This window comes from Zootoca vivipara, chromosome 10, assembly GCF_965207765.1.
Source record: "Zootoca vivipara chromosome 10, rZooViv2.hap1.1, whole genome shotgun sequence".
Lineage (NCBI taxonomy): Eukaryota > Metazoa > Chordata > Lepidosauria > Squamata > Lacertidae > Zootoca > Zootoca vivipara.
In genome coordinates, this window is record NC_142593.1 from 6,154,249 (window position 1) to 6,174,962 (window position 20,714).

Below are 20,714 nucleotides of genomic sequence, written 5' to 3' on the forward strand. Positions count from 1 at the left end.
TAATAAAACAGTGCAATGGCTTTCTGCTCCAGTCAAGTCATGCCCTCCTCCAGGATACTCCATCCTACTCTCCAAATACTTAAACCTTTCCTCATAATTTAGTTCCAGGAGGGTTCTATTGTTGATCCCTTTACTATTAAGTCAACAAAATCATCAATACCTGGATTTTATTAGAGGAAGTCACACTCACCTTTTGCAATTTTTGCATAATTTCACAACTGCATCCAGGGAGATATTCTTGCAGAAACTCAGCTTCACACATTCCAAAGTCCTGAAGCAGAAGCTAGCCAACAGGGAAACCCTGAAGCTCATAAACAAGACACAAGCTACAAGTTAAGTTCTGCTTTTGAAGTAAGATTTGAAAAGCAATTTTGCTCTATGAACTCGGATTAAGTACACAGCACATTCTAAACCATCAAAGGTCACCTATTCCTGATACTCACAGCACTAGGTGAAATGGCTATTTCATGCTTTAAAGATCAGCTACTTATTTGCAAGATGATTCAGCCATTTTGGGGGTATATGCATTCTATATAGGATGTGATGCATTTGCATTCCTTAAAACAGCAACAAAAGGCTTTGATGTAGAAGAAGCCACATTTCACATTTTATTTACTTTGTTTCATGCTTCTCCATAAAGTATTTATTTTGCCGTTCACTTCTGAAGGTTACATACAAGAGAGGCTAGCTTCTATACCAGGGTTACCAACCTTTATGGACCAGTAGGTACATTTTGAATTTTGGGAGAGTGTTGTGGGTGCCAGTCACAAAATAGTTGCCATGGGGGGGGGCATGGTATAACACAGAAGGATGCATGTGGGGGGGGGGGTTGTTAAGGTTTATTTTTGTCATTATTATGCATTTTGTGTTTTTTGTATCCTGTATTTTTACATTGAGAAATGTCCTGAGATTTACAGATGAGATTTAATAAATTAATAAAAAAATAATATGATTCAAGCATTTCAGAGCCTGTTGCTACAAGATACTGATCTGCGTGCAGCCAGTGGGAGTGGAGGGCAATGCAATCAAGAAAGGCCATCAATATTATTACAGCCATTTATCTGAAAGTGCTACAGTCTGAATAACTACAAGGAGGACATGTTCCAGTGCTGTGACATTTAAATCCACTTAGTTCGTAGAAGAAAAATAGTTATATGAGAAGCAGCTGTAAACATTTCTGAAAATAATGGAATCAAAAAGTTAAACAGAGCAGACCAATCAGATGATACCCGGATAGTCCAGCAGTACTAGACTGCATCTAAAGAACATAAAGCACTCACAATTATATAGCTGTTGCCATAGCTACCTAGGAAACAGTCTTGATGCTCTGCAAATCAGAATGGGAAATTGAAGGGTTCGGGGAAAAGCTCTTAGGTTATTTTGTCTACTCTCCACTCTGGATCTTAATTAGCAGATCCTCAGCTTCTGGGAGTGAAAATCCAGTCATGATGAAAAGGGAGATTACAAATTGCACCTACTGGTAACAACTGGAGCTTAGTAGCCGATGATGCACACCAGGTTACTTTAGCAGCAACAACCACCACTCTCCTTTTTAAATGTAGATAATAAACTAATCAGAAATAGTCTTTATGCTCTACAACAGCCATATGATAGCCTGTGTCAGTAGCACCAGGTACGTAGCCTGAAAGAGTGATAGTGAAACTCCAAATTTTGCCTGAAAATAAATCAGTTCAAACCACAAATTTGGAGCCGAACTGTCCCGCCCTGCCTCATTCCCCAGGCAGTCTGCAGCAAACATGGGTGTTAGGAGGGCAGCTCCACCGTACCATTACTGGCTGCTACTGTTTGAAGGTCAGATTACATTTTTATTGCATATTTCCTTGAACACGTCACTTGCAAAATGTCCTCAAACACCCTACCCTCTTTTGCTGGTTGCAGTGGAACTTAAATCAAGGAAAGAAAGCTTCCGGCATCTCCCCGCCAAAGCTTGAACTCCGATGTCAGTGATCTCTTTACAGCCACTAACATCCAGGTACCTGCAGCAATTTTTAAAAAAGAAAGAAAAAACCAACATCCATATATATAGCAACCAGCTGATTATGTAGATCAGAGGTAAGTGTTTTAAGTAGTTACGGCAGCTCCATTTAGTACATGGTTGATGTTTATGATCCAACCCCATAGCAGACTAAACTAGCAAATATACATAGAAGGATGGGTGCAGCTTACTGATTGTGTCATGACGTTGTGTCAGGGCAGTTCCTGACAATATTTATAAGTGGTTACAGAGGAATAACTTGAGCTTCCCCTTTTAACACTTTCCCAGGTAAGATGGGAAGCAGGAATTTGCACACCTCTTCAGCAGATGTGCCCAGAGCTCACACATTTCACCAAAGAGGAGATTCACAAGTTCATGTTTCCTGTGTCACCACTTGTAACACTGAAAATTATTTTTATAGTACGAAACTCTCATTTCTTGCAAAAAGGAAATGGGGGGAAAGAAAGTTAAAAGAGAAAGTTATATTAAAGTACATTTGTTTCATTTGTGGTCATTGAACAAGCAAATCTCCAAACTTGGCTTTTGATTCTCTTGTCTGCAGTATTAAACAATTTCATATCACAAGGTAAAATTATAAAGCTGTAATAAAACACTCTGCTGTAAAGCATCTTGTAAATAATCCATAATGATTTTGGAAAAACTTTCAACTTTATCTCTGCCACATGGTATGTTGGGCAACTAATTAACCAATTAGGAGATGATGCATAAAATAATTATGATGGTGTGTCTTCAGTCCAAATAAATATATTGAATGAGTTATCAAATAAGAGCACTGTATAAAATAAAACAATGAAATATGAGTACAAGCCAGTTTTATCCACCCTTCAAACTTATCATCATGAACTCATGAAATCAAAGGCAATCTAAGAATACAACTGGTCGTCAGTCAGGAAAAAGCCAATATTTCAAGGATTAAGTGGTAATAATGCTGACAAAATTTCATGCTACTCAAATAACTAACTCTGTTTTAGAAGCAAGATAAATGGATCCTTAAAAAGTCATTCCATACACACCAATCACTGTCTTTGGGCTTTCCAAAGACTTCCATTATTGGGGAATCACCTTTCACCAAAGTAAGTGGAGGAATGGTGTAATGCCCCCATTGAGAATGGGTTTTGTTATCATATGCTCCATCCCAATCTCTCACACAAATTTCCCTTGTTAGGCCCCAGCTGCACTACATTAAATAATGCTGGGAACTGCAGTGCAGATTTCACTCTCAAGTAGCACTCCAATTTGAATACTATAATGAGATTTCTTTTTTGAAAGCTAGCATTTAGAATCTAAGATGCCCTGAACTACTTTTTTAAAATCATTAATAATTGTATATTGCCATGCATTTCCAAGTGTCATGTGATGAGGTACCAAATGTTCAGTGTTTTGCTTGGCTACTACAGAATTGCATGCTTCTCTGTAAAATGAATATTTTGATTTTACGATTGCACTTTGAGTGTCTATGGCATCCACCACAAACACTGAATCATGCCATGCTTTTGTAAGCAGGAACACCACATCACCCAAAGGGTTAAAAATGACTGTGAGATTTTTAAAAAAACCTGAGAACAATAATGATGCAGCCAGGACAGGACTTTGCAGGAGAGGTCTGGAGCCTCAGACAGCAAAGTGAGTAGGAGGAACGCCCAAATGCAGCAGGGCTGACTTACTACATTAAAAAAAGAAGTGAAGTAGTACGCAGTATTATAAAAGAGTACTTTATTAGACTATTAAGTCTGGTGTGTTGGTGGCCTGTAAGACCTTTAAGTCCAGAGTTGAAAGGTTGCTTGCACAATTGAATAACAAATGCATTTACAATAGCTAGCCTTCAAACATACCTGATTGTTGGTAAGCCAACGCTGATTTCTAAAAGGCTTATATCGGTTACTTGGGAGCATGAATTGAGAACCAAACATTCCAGTTTAGGGCATTTCTTCACAATTAAATGTACAACATGATCCCTCACCTGCAGCCCAACAGGAGAGAGAAAAAGGAAACACAACAATTTGGGTAGCACTCTCCATCTAGTGCAGCTCTACAACGTTATTGCCACTGTCATGCAGGCCTCTCTATTGCAGTTTCAACCAATTGAAAAGGAAGGAATGCATCAATATATAATAGTCACAGGCCAGCAGACTGGCCAGTTGGCTATGCTAGTTGTGACAGTCTTATCAACCACAGCAGTCCTACGCAAAACAAGAGGCACTTTCCCCGAGTTGCTTCAAGATTTGTTCTGCTGTGAAATAAAAACCACCTACTCAAAAAACGTACTAGCATAAGATGGCAAAATAGCAGCTGTTAAAAAAATAAATACTGAGAATGCACAATATGGCAATAAACTTCTATATAGCTCACTGCTGTTTTTCTCCTCCACAGTTCTGACACAATTACAGACAACATTATATATATATATATATATATATATTGTGAGGGACGAGGGATACAGGGAAGTCCCTCCCATCTTAAGTTCCAGCCCATCCCCAAGCGCGGGAGAGAGTAAGGAGAGCTCTGCCTCCAGCGGAGAGTCAGGAAGTGGTGTCCGAGGCTCAGGCAAGGTTGTGGAGCCCAGGCCGCAGGTGGGACAGGAAGTTGGACGCACAGGGGGGAGGCCAATTCCCCCAACTCCCGAATTGCGACGCAAACGTAGGGGGAAGAGGTTGGGTCTGCCAAAGCTGTGGTGCTGGAAGAAAACGCGCCAATCGCCATTCGGGAGTTCAGACACCTCACCTTAAGGATGCATTTTTACTGCTCTGAACACTGTAAATAATCAGCACTTAATAAAAACCTTAAAAGACCATGCTGGAGTCGTTACTCTAGAGTAGCCATACCAGGCCCTCTGACAGCAACTCCCGAATCTTTTTTTTGGCTACTTTGGAGTGCAGCGATGAGCGCTCAAGAGGCTGAGCATTGGAGGCTGGAGGCCGAAGCAGCGAAGCAGGAGCTGCAGAACCTCACAGCGCACGCACAGCAGCAATTGCATGCCGCTCAGGAGGAAGCGCGAGGGGCGCAGGAGGAGCTGAACAAGCTGGTGGACCAGGTGAGGACAAAAGAGGAGACTGAGAAACAGCTAAGGGTGATGGTTTTGGACCTACAGAAAAAGTTGGAAGAGGAGAAAGCCGCTAGAGGTGGGGGGGTGCCCCAGCCGCAGCTAGTCCAAGTGAGAAGGGGACAGAGCCTAGTCACCAAGTTTAGCGGCGACCCTAGGGAGTACCTAGGATTCGAGACAGAAATAAATTATGCGCTGGAATTGCATGCAGCAGAATTCCCAGATGACGCGCACAGAGTCTCCTTTATCATAGAGCATTTGACGGGGGCCGCCCGAGAATGGGTAAGACCGCTCATCGCGCAAAAAAATCCTTGCATGAAGAACGCAAAATTATTTCTAGAAGCTTTAAAAATAATGTATGCTAGTGACAGTGAAATGGAGGCCACTAAAGAGGAGCTTCATAACTTAACACAAGGAAAATCGACAGTTAGGGACTACTGGGCGAGATTCACCATGCTGGTGCACAAACTGGGGTGGGATCTGCAAAGTGAGCCAGTGAAATCAGCCTTCTACATGGGTTTGCACGCAGACGTTAAGGATGAGCTGGCAAGAGGTCCCAAACCGCGAACTATGGATGAGTTAAGCAAAGCGGCGCTAGCGGTGGGGGTGAGACAGGAATCCAGATGGAATGACAAACAAGCGACGCGCGCAGCAAAACCTTGGTTCCCACGCTCCCAGGACAGACCACATCACCAAACCCCACCCCAGGGCCCGCCCCCACACCCGCCCAGGCCAAGCCCAGAGCCGGAACCGATGGAGATCGGAGGAGCGCGCGCGCGGGCTTTTCAAACCCCGGCGGCGCCAAGACGCAAGGAGGGAAGAGGCGGGAATTGCTTTCTCTGCAACTCCCCCCGGCATCGCGTCAGAGACTGCCCTCAGCGCAGAGAGTGGCAAGGAAAGGCGGGAACGGTTGTACCTTCCCCAGCTGACGCAGCACCACAGCAGGGAAACGAGACAGCCTGGCCGCAGGAGACAAGGGGGAGCGGCCAGGCACAGTCAGCAGACAACAGCCCCCGCCCGCCCACCCGCACAGAGAGGAGCACAGCCAGCCCACCCCTCCCAGAGCAGGAGTGGTTCTAGAAGTCACGCTCACGCTCCCAAATGGCTATCCCCTGACAGTCCTCGCCTTAATTGACAGTGGTGCCTCAGCCAACTTCTTCTCGAGAAACTTTGCGGAAGAGCACCAGATCCAACTTCTGCAGCTGGATTTTCCCCTGCACGTGGCCACCATTGACGGCAGAGAGCTGCTGGGAGGGGCCATCACGCATCAAACCCCCCCCATGAGAATGACGGTGGGAAGGCACTCAGAGACACTGGCTTTCAACGTCACAACCATCTCAGACCCCCCCATCGTCTTGGGCATGAGCTGGCTGACGCGCCACGACCCCTCCATAAGTTGGCACCAGAGATGCATCACTTTTGGATCGGACTTTTGTCTGGAACATTGCATGCAGCACCAACCAGGGGAGGGGCCTCCGATAGCCACGGTGGCCACCATGCACGTCAAGGGGGGTGAGGCAATACCCAAGCCGTACTGGGACCTGCAGGAGGTCTTCAGCGAAGCGGAGTCCGACCACCTACCCCCACACAGACCTTTTGACTGCCAGATCAACCTGGTGCCGGGGGCAACTATACCCCCAGCCAAGCTGTACGCCATGTCAGATCAGGAACTGGAGGATCTGCGCGCTTTCATCGACAAGAACCTCAAGCGGGGGTTCATCAGAGAAAGCAAGGCAGCAGGGGGCAGCCCGGTCTTCTGGGTGGACAAGAAAGACACGCAACAGCGCCGTCTGGTGGTGGATTTTAGACGGCTAAATTCGGTGACAGAGCCAGTGGCTTTCCCCATGCCCAGAGTGGATGATCTCCTGACAGCGGCACGCAGGGGCAAGATCTTCACCAAGCTCGACCTAAGAGGGGCGTACAACTTGATTAGGATCCGGGAGGGTGATGAATGGAAAACCACGATGTTCACGCCTCTGGGCTCTTTTGAATATCTGGTGATGCCCTTCGGGTTGCAAGGGGGCTCAGCATGCTTCCAGGCCTTCATGCACCACGTCCTGGGGTCCCTCCTCTTCAAGAACTGCTTGGTCTTTCTGGATGACATCCTTATCTACTCCAATGACCCAGTGCAGCATGTGAAGGATGTCAGGGAGGTGTTGCAGCGCCTGAAGGACAACCACCTGTATGTGAAGCTGGAGAAGTGCAAGTTTCACACCAAAGAAGTGGACTTCCTAGGCTACAAGCTGTCAGACAAGGGGCTGGCGATGGACAAGGACAAGGTGCAGGCCATCCTGGACTGGCACAGCCCCAGGACGCGCAAAGATGCCCAACGCCTACTAGGCTTCGCGAACTTCTACAGGAAGTTCATCAAGAACTTCTCTCGCGTCACGGCTCCTATCACCGACTGCCTGAGAGGCAAGCAGAAGTTCCGGTGGACACCAGAGGCGCAAGCAGCGTTCGACAGCCTCAAGAGGGTATTCGCTTCAGACCAGCACCTGTTCCACGTGGTGCAGGATGCGCCCCTACGCCTGGAGACAGATGCTTCGGACAAGGCTCTGGGAGCGATTCTGTTGCAACTGGACGCCAACAGAGAGTGGAGACCCTGTGCCTTCTTCTCCAGGAAGCTGACCCAGCCGGAACGCAACTACACAGTGTTTGACAGGGAACTTCTCGCGATCCACGCTGCGTTCCAGCACTGGCGACACTTCCTGGTGGGCGCCAAGCACCCCATCCAGGTGTGCACAGACCACAAGAACCTGGAGTTCTGGAGAACTGCCAGGGTGCTCAACCAGCGGCAGATACGGTGGGCAGAGTTCTTCTCGAACTTCAACTTCTCCATCCACTACATCCCGGGAGAGCAGAATGTCAGGGCGGATGCCCTCTCCCGCAAGCCAGAGTACATGGAGGAGGAGTTGCCACCGGCACCCAGGCATATTTTCCCCCCATCAGCATGGTCCTGCGGAGCAGCAGTGGTGAGCGAGGCAGAACTCACAGCACTGACAGCAGCTGATGAATTTGCCACCCGCATCTTCAGAGAACTGAGAGGGGGGGGGAGCAGGCCAAATACTTTGAGGAAAGGAGGGGTTTGCTTTTTTACAAGGGAGCCCTGTACCTGCCAACCAAACAGCTGAGAGGTAAGGCCCTCAAGCAGATGCACGACAACCCAACGGCGGGTCATTTTGGAAGGGACAAAACCACTCACCTAGTCATGAGACACTTCTGGTGGCCAGGGGTGCGGGAGGATGTTCGGGATTATGTAAGGGGATGTGACACCTGCCAGCGAGCAAAGGTGGTCAGAGCGCCACCAGCAGGTTTGCTGGAGCCCTTAGCCACACCGCACAGGCCGTGGGAAGTAGTGTCCATGGACTTCATCACAGACCTGCCGTCGTCCAGGGGCAAGACCGCAGTGTTGGTGGTGGTGGACCTCATGTCCAAAATGTGCCATTTTATACCGTGTGCCAGGGCGGTCTCGGCAGAAGAGACGGCCAAACTGTTTGTTGACCACGTATTCAGACTGCATGGATTGCCTTTAAGGGTTATTTCGGATCGTGGCCGCCAATTTGTTTCCAGGTTCTGGCGGCGGCTCATGAACCTCCTGCAGGTGGAGGTCAGCTTGTCGACGGCTAGGCACCCGCAAACCAATGGACAGGCGGAGCGGGTCAACGCCATTCTGCAGCAGTACCTGAGATGTTACGTCAGCCAGAGGCAAACGGACTGGGTGGATCGCCTGCCACTGGCAGAATTTGCCTACAACAATGCGGTGCACGTCTCCACAGGGGTGTCGCCCTTTAAGGCCAACTACGGGCGCGACCTCAGATCTTTCCCGGAGAGGGAGGGGGAGGAGGAGGAAGAGGGCCCACAGGCAGAGGATTGGGCAGAGGACCTGGAGACGGTGCACCAGCAGCTCAGAGAACACTTGGAGAGGGCCAAGGAAGCGTACAAGAAGGGGGCAGATCGCCACAGGCGACCGGGAGAGGTCATCAGGGTGGGGGACAAGGTTTGGTTATCCTCGGAAGGTCTTCCCACCAGGGGGCGATGCAAGAAGTTAGCACCCAGGAGGCTGGGCCCCTTCACGGTCACGCAACAGGTCAACCCGGTAGCCTTCAGGCTAGCACTGCCGGAGGACATGAGAGTGCACCCAGTGTTTCATAGATCGCTGCTGTCGCCGTACAGGGAAAGTACCAGGTTCAGGGACAGCGATCAGCCTCCAGAGGGAGGGAGGGAGACGGGAGACGCCCGACAGCTCAATGAGGCAACTGAGATTTTAGACTCAAGGAGAGGGGTGAGAGGACTGGAGTACCTGATAGCATGGGAGGACACTCCGCCGTCCCACAATGAGTGGATACCGGCCACAGAAGTACCTGAGGAATTTTTAGTGGAAGAGTTCCACGCCCTGTTCCCCCACAGGCCCAAGCCCTGGCACATGGAAAGGGAGGGAGAGGGGGAGGGGCAGGAGGAAGGGATAGCAGGCAGCAGCTCTCCATGGAGATGGGAAGCGGAATTTGAGGACACGGAAGAAGAGGTGTGGGTTTCACCGAGGTCAACGACGTCAGAGGCAGGAGAGGACTGGCAGAACATTTTTACTCCCACCAGCTCTGACGCCACTGACTTCTTGGGATTCCCGTCTTCTCAGGGGGAAGGAGAAAGATCGCAGGATTGGGGGGAAATTTTTACACCCACAGGCTCGGATGCCACAGACTTCTTGGGGTTTCACTCGTCCCCAGCAAGCGGAGAGCCACTAGGAAGGGGGGGAGAGGAGCCTGGGAGGGGGATGGATGTGAGGGACGAGGGATACAGGGAAGTCCCTCCCATCTTAAGTTCCAGCCCATCCCCAAGCGCGGGAGAGAGTAAGGAGAGCTCTGCCTCCAGCGGAGAGTCAGGAAGTGGTGTCCGAGGCTCAGGCAAGGTTGTGGAGCCCAGGCCGCAGGTGGGACAGGAAGTTGGACGCACAGGGGGGAGGCCAATTCCCCCAACTCCCGAATTGCGACGCAAACGTAGGGGGAAGAGGTTGGGTCTGCCAAAGCTGTGGTGCTGGAAGAAAACGCGCCAATCGCCATTCGGGAGTTCAGACACCTCACCTTAAGGATGCATTTTTACTGCTCTGAACACTGTAAATAATCAGCACTTAATAAAAACCTTAAAAGACCATGCTGGAGTCGTTACTCTAGAGTAGCCATACCAGGCCCTCTGACATATATATATATATATATATACACACACACACACACACACACACACACACACACACACACATCAACATGACTTTTGCATTATAGTAATACAGAAATAATTGCATTATGGAAAATACAGAAATAATTATAATAAACCACCGCATCTATCTTCCCTCTGTAGCTGCTTCAGCAGACGGAGCCCTCATGCTGGAAATACTTCATTCATCAGCAGGCAAGTTAAATGCAATTAGCCTAATTTGCACTCCATGCGCATGAACATGGTTGATGCTATATCACAGTTGGACAATATGCTGTATTTAATAATAAATCAGTGTTGTGCTGGAATTAACTCAACTTGTGACAAACTTTGATTTAAACCATTCACAGTTTGCCACAAGCAAATTTTAGTCACTGCTGAATATAGTCACAAGCATAATTCCAATGAAAACTGTTATATTCCATTTGTGGCCATATTTTTTTAACTCACCCTCTCCACCCACCTTGCTATCACCATTTTCTAACTTAACTTCACAACACTGAAAACTAGAACTTTTTTAAAAAAAGTGCTAAGTGGATTTCCAGATTTCCAGTAAGAACTTGTAACCTGTACACCTTTGAATTCATGAATACCCATCATTCATGTCTTTCTTTTGCCCACACTCAGCACATACATAACAATTTATTCCACACAAATGAAGACAGGGGGACAAGGGGGGGGGGAGAAACTGCTTACCATATTGAGCCCTGTAAGGTTAACACTAGTTAGCTTTTTCATAGAGTTTACAACTTTCACCAAGCACTCCTCAGTAATCTTGTGAATTCTGCCAATGTTCAGCACCTCTAGATCTGGACACTTCACAGCCACGGATCTCAAGCATTTGTCAGTAAGAGCATGGCATCCAAATATTTCCAGCTTCTTAAGGCTAGAAAAGACACAATAGAGAAAAGTAACATGGTGTTCTAATATTATCAATTCAATGATCATTAAAACCACCACTGTTTAATAAACTTGTCCAGAATGTTTATACTGTATATTTTAAAAAAATAAGGATACCTATGCTTATCATAACTGTATTGATTCCACAACTCCAACATGAAACAGCTTAAGGAAGTAATTGATAAAATTACTGAGTTAATGAAATTGTATCTCCAGTGCTCTAAATAGGTTCATTTGAGCAATTTCACAAATTGGAAATGCTATAAAAAGAATAACGCTGTGTTCACACCAAGATCAGCAACATCAGCTATTACTTTTTTGATGCCATAAAATATTGCAAGTGATTGGTTGTCAACAGGTTTTTGTTTTTATTTACCCCAGAGAGGTTAAATCCAGATTAAATGGGTGGGGGGAGAATACACCCTGACATTTTGATGCCAACAACATTGTGTGGCTACTTTAAAAAAACAAAAAACAAAAATGTATCTGTGGGATATCCTGCAATAAACAACTTCCTGGAAGGGCCCAAAGTTTGAATCAGCTTTTCACCAGAGAGAAATCCATGTAGTCTATACCCACAAAGGAAGTTAAAAATATTTTTCATAAAGTGAAAACCTAAGGAAACTCTGGGAAAACAATAGAAATAAAAACGAATGTGTGACAGCAAATCAGGCAGGCGACGTTCTGATTTATTTATCAGTAGCTCCTGGCTGTGTTGCTCCTGCCATGTCTTAAGCGGCTCTGTTATATTTTCCTGCATTATCGCAGATGTCTTCGCAGTCATACTTGCACTCTGTGCTGAATGAAACACAAATTCATTGTATGCTTTTATTGCACTCAGCTGGAGTATTCCATATCATTAAAGTGCATCTGCCATGTGTAAACACATCAGCAAGAAGCATCATCACACTCTGCTGTGCTCTGAAATTTTGCAAAAAAAAAGATAAAGAACAGTCAAATTATGATGGGGAAAGAAGCCCAGTCATGGTATGAGGGCATCTTTTTAACAATCAAGGCCAGGAGCCAATACTGATTAAGCCACTTAAAATAAGGTATTTTGTGTCTTGCTCTGTTCTAATTTTATAGCCATGACAATCAAAAAGTAAATCTGATGCTGGAGATATCAAGGAAAACTTGTTTTGCCTCTATGTCACTTCACATAGCTGCGGGTGCCATGTTAAGTCTGAAGTCAGGTGCTACAGTATTAGAAGGGAACAGTTTCTTCCCTAACATTGGGCCCTGGGGTTCTGTTGCCTGACCCTATGACCACTGGCACAATGGCTTAAATGGCAAAGTCAGTGCTGTTTTTCTAGAAAAAGAAGTGCCGGAACTCACAATGAACGCCTACCTCGTTCTCTTATAATGGAACTGGCACCCACCTGAGAGGTGCTGGAACTGAGTTCCAATGAGTTCCTGCTGGGGGAAAGCCCTGTGCAAAGTAATGGTTGAACAGAGGCAAAACTAGGCTTTATTTCACATAGGTCAAAGACCTCCCTTGGACATTTGTGTACACACATACACAGGCTGGGAGCCTCAAGTGCACCCCTCTGGAGGCTTTACCTGGCTAGTCCCGTCCCCTGTCGCTACAGCTTGAGTTAGACATAACATATTCAAAACATATTTACATTTAATGTACATTTTAAAAATGAATATAGTAGCTGCTGGGGGGTTTATAATTATCAAGATTGTAGCAGGCATTGATGGAGCTTTTAATCTTTTCCTCCCCTGCTGTGGTCCTGATGAAATTCACTCTTCTGGAGCTGCTATTTGCATTAGAATGAAAGCTCCCATTCCTCAGTTTTGAAATACCTTCTTCTTTAATTTAAAAAGAAAAACCTCCCATATATTGTTTTGTTGTTGTCTTTGCTATTAGTTGCAATGAGCAAGTTTTTTTAAAATAGGAAACGTTACTCACAGGAAATAATAAAATACAATTCTTTCAGCAGAAATTATCCAAAGTGGGGGGAAAGAGCCAGCATTCTGAAAATATTGAAGGAATTAGAGCAAATCAATACAGCTTAGACAGAGAAGTACAAAAAGCAATTCCCAAAGTCTTGTGCAGAGTCTCAAATAAACAGCACAGAACATCAAGTCCAAAGGCTTGAACAACAACAAAAAACCTCTTGGATTCAGATACTTCATACGTATTAAGCAGAATGAACCACGTAAGTAGAATGACCCATCTAAATCAAGATGCCTCTTAATGGACAAGAAATAGGGTTTTGGTTTTTTTTCTAATGCAGGGGTATATGTGGGCATGAGCTCATGCAACAAATAATTGGGGCAGCCAGATCTTTACAGACTGTGTGTAATGATGGTTTTCTTTCTAACCACTATGAAAAAACTACTATGTACCTAAGATATAATGAAATACAAACAAGCTAGAATTATGTGGAGGAGGAGGGATGGACCCACAATTCATATTTGTTTATTTATGCACATATATACAATAGCCAAAAGTCCAGACTTGGCATATCTTACCTTCCAGATTTCACGGTATAGGATGGGTTTAGTTCTTATTGATTTGTTACTGAACCTGCTGGGAGATGCAACTTCATGCAAATACTAAATGTTTCTATTTTGGGATGCCATAGACAATAACATAAATCTTCTAATCCATGGACCCAATTACACATGTAGGACTGCCAAGCAACTGGAAACAGAATTCTTTCTCCCACTGTGACTTTGCCAACATGATTTTGAAGAACACCTGAATACGGCTCATATGATGATGAAAAATAGACACAGGTATGATTTGAAGGGCAGAAGTTAATACTAAGGGAAATATTATCCCACCCTGCCTGAAGTTGTCAACTATTTTTCCTCTGAAAAAAATCCACAATTAGTAGTTTGAATGACTACAGACCAGTTGCACTTACTCAGATTATTATGAAGTGTTTTGAGAAACTGGTACGCAGTTACATCATTTCCTGTCTTCCATTGACATTTGACAACTGCCAGTTTGCATACAGGTCAAATAGAGCCACGGAGGATGCTATCACTGCCACTCTCCATGCCGCTCTGTCCCATCTGGAGCAGCCGGGGAGTTATGCGAGGCTGCTGTTCGTGCGTTTTAGCTCTGCTTTTAACACTACCCTCCGCCATAGACTGATGTCCAAACTAGAGGCGCTTGGACTTTCTAATTCCATTTGTCTCTGGGTTTTGAATTTTTTGCCAGAGGGTTAGAGTAGGGTCATAAATGTCCACAGCCCTTAGCCTTAACACTGGTTCCCCACAGGGTTGTGTGTTGAGTCCCCTGATCTATACCCTCTATAGGTATGATTGCACAGCTATCCACTCCAGCAACGAAATCATCAAGTTTGCTGATGACACCACTGTGGTTGGGACTCATTTCCGGGGGGGGATGAGTCCGCCTATCGGGACGAGGTGGAACGGCTCTTTGGTTGGTGTGGAGATAATAATCTGGTCCTTAATACTGCCAAGACCAAGGAACTGGTGGTGGACTACAGGAAGAAAAAGGCGGCCATTCAGCCCCTGTATATTGGCGGGGACCAGGTGGAGAGGGTGGCTGTATTTAAGTTCTTAGGTGTTACCATCGAGCAGGGTATGACCTGGAGCACGAATACCACTGCTCTGGTAAAGAAGGCCCAGAAGAGAATATATTTCCTCAGACTTTTAAAAAAGAACAAGCTGAGTGAGACTGCTGGTGTCCTTCTACCGAGGCTCCATAGAGAGCATTCTTACATACTGAATCTATGCTTTGGTTTTCTAGCTGCACAGTAAAGGATAGGAAAGTGCTCCAGAAGGTCATAACCAGAGCCCAAAAGATTATCGGTCATCCTCTCCCATCTCTGGAAGAACTATACAATTCCCGTTGCCTTAAAAAAGCAAATAATATTTTACAGGATTCATCTCATCCTGGATATAGTATTTTTGCACCGTTGCCTTCCGGCAAGAGATAATGGTAAAGGTAAAGGGACCCCTGACCATTAGGTCCAGTCGTGACCGACTCTGGGGTTGCGCGCTCATCTTGCTTTATTGGCCGAGGGAGCCGGCGTACAGCTTCCAGGTAATGTGGCCAGCATGACAAAGCCGCTTCTGGCTAACAAGAGCAGCACACGGAAACGCTGTTTACCTTCCCGCTGTAGCGGTACCTATTTATCTACTTGCACTTTGACATGCTTTCGAACTGCTAGGTTGGCAGGAGCTGGGATTGAGCAACAGGAGCTCACCCCGCCCTAGGCTCTGTGGTTTAACTGAACAGTTAAATCAAGAACGAATAGATTAAAAAACAGTTTAGATCCAAGAGCTATAACCATGCTGTAACTAAATAATATGATCTTGGGGAGTTGTGATGGATGTGTATGTATGTGTGTGTGTGTGTGTGTGTGTGTGTGTGTGTGGCTGTAATTGTGTTTTGTTTTGTTTTTATGGGATGGCATTCAATTTCGTTGTGCTATGTACAATGACAATAAAGTATCTAACTATCTATCTACTATCTATCATCTATCTATCTATCTATCTATCTATCTATCTATCTATCTATCTATCATCTATTGCACATTCTCTTTAAAGTTCCAAGACAGCACTGGGTGAGGCATAAAGTAACAGGGATTGTAAGAAAATTGTAATTACAGAATATAGATCCTGACTGGCTTATAACTGGAAAAACGAAGATTGAAGAGAGAAAGAAATAAGCAAAGCTTTGACAGACGGTGGATACCATCTATTAACAATGGTTTTGCATTGTATTCATTTCCCATGATGTTGTTGTTGTTGTTGTTTAGTCATTTAGTTGTGTCCGACTCTTCATGACTCCATGGACCAGAGCACGTCAGGCACTCCTGTCTTCCACTGCCTCCCGCAGTTTGGTCAGACTCATGTTCATAGCTTCAAAAACACCGTCCAACCATCTCGTCCTCTGTTGTCCCCTTTCTCCTTGTGCACTCAATCTTTCCCAACATCAGGGTCTTTTCCAGGGAGTCTTCTCTTCCCATGAGGTGGCCAAAGTATTGGAGCCTCAGCTTCAGGATCTGTCCTTCCAGTGAGCACTCAGGGCTGATTTCTTTCAGAATGGATAGGTTTGATCTTCTTGCAGTCCATGGGACTCTCAAGAGTCTCCTCCAGCACCAGAATTCAAAAGCATCAATTCTTCGGCGATCAACCTTCTTTATGGTCCATCTCTCACTTCCATACATCATTACTGGGAAAACCATAGCTTTAACTATATGGACCTTTGTTGGCAAGGTGATGTCTCTGCTTTTTAAGATGTTGTCTAGGTTTGTCATTGATTTTCTCCCAAGAAGCAGGTGTCTTTTAATTTTGTGACTGCTGTCACAGTCTGCAGTGATCATGGAACCCAAGAAAGTAAAATCTCTCACTGCCTCCATTTCTTCCCCTTCTGTTTGCCAGGAGGTGATGGGACCAGTGGCCATGATCTTTTTTTTTTATGTTGAGCTTCAGACCATATTTTGGGTTCTCCTCTTTCACCCTCATGAAAAGGTTCTTTGATTCCTCCTCACTTTCTGCCATCAAGGTTGTGTCATCTGCTATCTGAGGTTGTTGATATTTCTTCTGGCAATCTTAATTCCGTTTTGGGATTCATCTAGTCCAGCCTTTCGCATGATGAATTCTGCATATAAGTTAAATAAGCAGATAGACAATATACAGCCTTGTCATACTCCTTTCCCAATTTTGAACCAATCAGTTATTCCATTTCCAGTTCTAACTGTAGATTCTTGTCCCACATAGAGATTTCTCAGGAGACAGATGAGGTGATCAGGCACTCCCATTTCTATAAGAGCTTGCCATAGTTTGCTGTGGTTGACAAAGTCAAATGCTTTTGCGTAGTTAATGAAGCAGAAGTAGATGTTTTTCCGGAACTCTCTAGCTTTCTCCATAATCCAGCGCATGTTTGCAATTTGGTCTCTGGTTCCTCTGCCCCTCGAAATCCAGCTTGCACTTCTGGGAGTTCTCGGTCCACATCCTGCTTAAGCCTGCCTTGTAGAATAACCTTGTAGCATAACCTTGCTAGCATGTGAAATGAGCACAATTGTGCAGCCTTTTAATAAGTTTATTGTCTTAATTTGTCTTGTTAGCACACCTTGGATAAAATGCACCACAGGGGTAAAATTAATTTTAAAACATTAACCACTAAACTTTTTGTTGCCCTGAGCAGGCACCTGCTGTATCTGAGTCATAGCCAGCCTGAGACAGACAGTATTTACTGACAAACTTTCTAGGCAAACACACAACCCAATGAAATTTGCAAATACAGTGGTACCTCGGGTTAAGAACTTAATTCATTCTGGAGGACCGTTCTTAACCTGAAACTGTTCTTAACCTGAGGTACCACTTTAGCTAATGGGGCCTCCAGCTGCCGCCGCACGATTTCTGTTCTCATCCTGAAGCAAAGTTCTAAATATAGATTCAGAACCCCAAGACCTTGTACATACTTTCAGCTTTAATAATTTGGCATTGAATTGGTCAAATGACTATTTCCAAGGAATAGCTCAAAGCAAAATGTAAAAAGCAGTTACTTTTGCAATTGAAAGTTTGTGCTAATTTAAGGCACCAGCACTCAATAATGCAACATTGTTCTGAAGGCAATTAGCAAAAGGGTATGGAGGAACGTGATGCTAACATCCAACGCCAAGATGAAGGTCTACCAGGCTTTGCGCGTGCGTTGAGCACACTGTTTTATGAGTCAAGGGCAACTTACAACCGTCAGGGGTGATGCCTCAGATGTGCTGCGTCAGGAAAATTTTGGGCATCACATGGCAGGACAGAGTTTTAAACAAAGATGTGTTCTCCCAAGCCCATTGCTGGCTTGGTCATGTCCAAAGAATGGAAGATGGCTGAATCCTCAAGGATGTGCTCTATGAGGAACTGGCTTCAGGGACTAGGCCAATTGGCAGACCAAGTCTGCATTACAAAGATGTATGTAAACATGACATGAAAGCTGGCAACACCAACCTTGCCATGTTGTAAATCGCTTGCAGATGACCTCTGTGCCTGAAGACAGACAGTCAAGTCATGTATCCATAGCAGTGACCAGAAGAGGAAGGAGTGCTGGAAGGAGTGCAGAAAGAAGAAACACCATAGTGCATCCGCATCAGCACAACCAGACGCCTTCACCTGGCCCAGCTGCAACAAAGCATGTCTCTACAATATCAGCTGCTTCTTTGATGACGATTTGTGAATTATGGCATGTTTTTGCACGCATACTCTACTTTGAGCCATCGACATCTGGATACAGCGGGAACAATCTGCTGGACTAGATAGGTCTTGGTCTGATCCAGCAAGGCCCATTTATGTCCTTATCTATCAACAGCAAATAAATAAAATGCAGTGTTTTCAGAGAGAAAACGCACAACCTTGTGAACCATATCCTGTATAGCTATGGTGATGAAACAAGCACTAAATACTCATATTGTGGTGCAGTTACTGCTGGTATATGAATTACCTTTTCCCATGCTTTTCAATCAAGGCAGTTACTGCATCATCTGTAATCCGGCATCCATTAGCAGAAAGGCACTGCAATCTAAAACAGAGAGCAACAACAATTATCTCCTTTTATTTGAGCAATTAAGGAATATGCAGCCCAGATTTGAGCTTATGTTATGATTTCTCTACACAGATATTTTACCTACATAGGAAGACACCTGAAAGAATGAAAGGGAGTATAGATCAGAGGCAAATGGTACACCAGGAGATTTCTCAAAGACTTGAAATAGATAGACAGGGTTTCTGATTCCCAACAGTTTAACAGCAGCAAGTAACAACAACAACAAAACATTTACTATGGCTGGCCTTTAGTTAACAAATTATTTGCTATGGCTGGTCATGTATTTCTCAGCCTCCATGTTCCATCCTCACCTGTTAAATGCAAAATATGTTGCAATATACATTCTAAAAAAAAAGCTAGTCTGGAGGACCCCTTAATCTCCTTGTTTCTACATATCCATACTACAAAATGGTACCCAAATGTGCACAACAGTATGAAGAACAACAAATGTTTGGGTTTTTAATTGTACCTTATAGATGATGTTACTAAGGCAATGAGTCCTGAATCAGTAGCTCCTGTCCAGCTAATATCTACAGTTGTCAGGTTATGGCAAAAGGTGCTTGCATGAAGCAGAACTTTGTTCCCTCTAAATCCAGGACCACTGCAGCTTTTTATATTCAGTTCCTATGTGCAAAAGAAAATTCCAAATGTGGGTTCATTAAAATAACTTTTCTTCTTTGATTATATTATTATTATTATCATCATCATCATCATCATCATCATGCTTTTTAATATTGTCATAACATTTTCAAGCAACCTCAATTAGGGGTTAGAAATGCCAGAAATAAATAAATAAATAAATAAATAAATAATAAAAGAGGGGGTGGTATTCAGTGTCCTCTTACTGACAGAGGCTTCTATCAGCAGAACTGGATGCAACCCAACGTATTTTATACAGCACATTTTCCTTTTAACTAGGCAAAGCTTTTATGAAATCATGCTTTATTTATTTATTTATTTATATAATGCTACCAAGGTAGCATACATAGGGTTCCTAGTTTGTCGCCACTGACCAGCTCTACACCTGCTTAGCTCCAGAAAGGTAGCAGCTGTATCATGGGCCTTCAGACCATGGTCTTATCATAAATGAGATGTCTGTAAGATCAATGAATATTATTGAGATTCCTACTGCACTAATTTCAGCCTCAGCTGTGAGTTGCAGCAAATATTCAGCACTTTCATGGCTGTTCAGATTTCACAGAAAACAAAGTAATCTTGTTGGTTTGCATATCAAATTGTTATCTCCTGCTCTGCTTCAGTCATGCTTCATTAAGTTGTTTCCACTGCAGTCGCATGCAAACACACTCCTTGCCCTCATTTGAGCTAACAATAAATAATTCTTATGTCATGGATCACGAAAATACTATATTGTAAAATGCATAAGAAAATACAAAACTGGGATCCTTCCAATCAAGAAGTAAAACATCATTTCTTTTGGTTTGTTTTATGCTAGCTGGAGCTTCACTTATTTCTTAACAGGCAGCTGTAGATCCAGTGACTTCACTATCAGTTGGGATGGGTGAATCTGTCCACTTTGGTTTTTCTCATTTTCCCATTCTCAAGTTCAGTTCTCCACATTTCTTTATCAGTTTGCAATTTATTTATTTTGTTAAAAGTCCTTATGAGAATTAATCCGCACAAATTTATCCCAATATACACATTCTTGCAAAGCATATTTTTTCTAATATTTCTAAAATGCATTTTTGTATGTTATGTTCACTAATAAATGCAGTTGTTTGCACACTTTGCCTCAGTCACATGCCACCCTGGGTTCTTTTGTAAGGAAGGGGAGGATACAAATCTAATGAATAATATAAATAGCATATGCATTTTCCACACATTTTCTTGGCTGCAAAACTATACTGCCAAATTCAGATAACTGCAAATTTTGACGGGTGTATTTTGGTTAGTTTATTGTTCTGGAAATTAAGTAAATTTGCCTTTAAATGCAAACTTAACCAAATTTCTCCCCCAGTGTTAGCTAATAGTAATGTCTCTTTAATGAAGGCTATTAGGCTCTA

The 20,714-nt window shown here is 44.3% G+C and overlaps 1 protein-coding gene across 4 annotated transcripts in view; it reads right to left on the reverse strand.

Annotated features, from left to right (window-relative positions):
- Positions 1-20,714, reverse strand: part of LOC118076759 (uncharacterized) — a 49,501-nt gene that overhangs the window by 2,244 nt on the left and 26,543 nt on the right. For all 4 annotated transcript variants that reach the window (XM_035099744.3, XM_035099745.3, XM_035099743.3 and 1 more), the window contains 6 exons: positions 19,163-19,317; positions 18,592-18,669; positions 10,962-11,151; positions 3,850-3,977; positions 1,881-1,997; positions 191-301 (listed from right to left, as the gene is read on the reverse strand). In XM_035099744.3, coding sequence (XP_034955635.2) covers positions 191-301; positions 1,881-1,997; positions 3,850-3,977; positions 10,962-11,151; positions 18,592-18,669; positions 19,163-19,317 — 779 coding nt within the window. The remainder of the gene's footprint in view (positions 1-190; positions 302-1,880; positions 1,998-3,849; positions 3,978-10,961; positions 11,152-18,591; positions 18,670-19,162; positions 19,318-20,714) is intronic.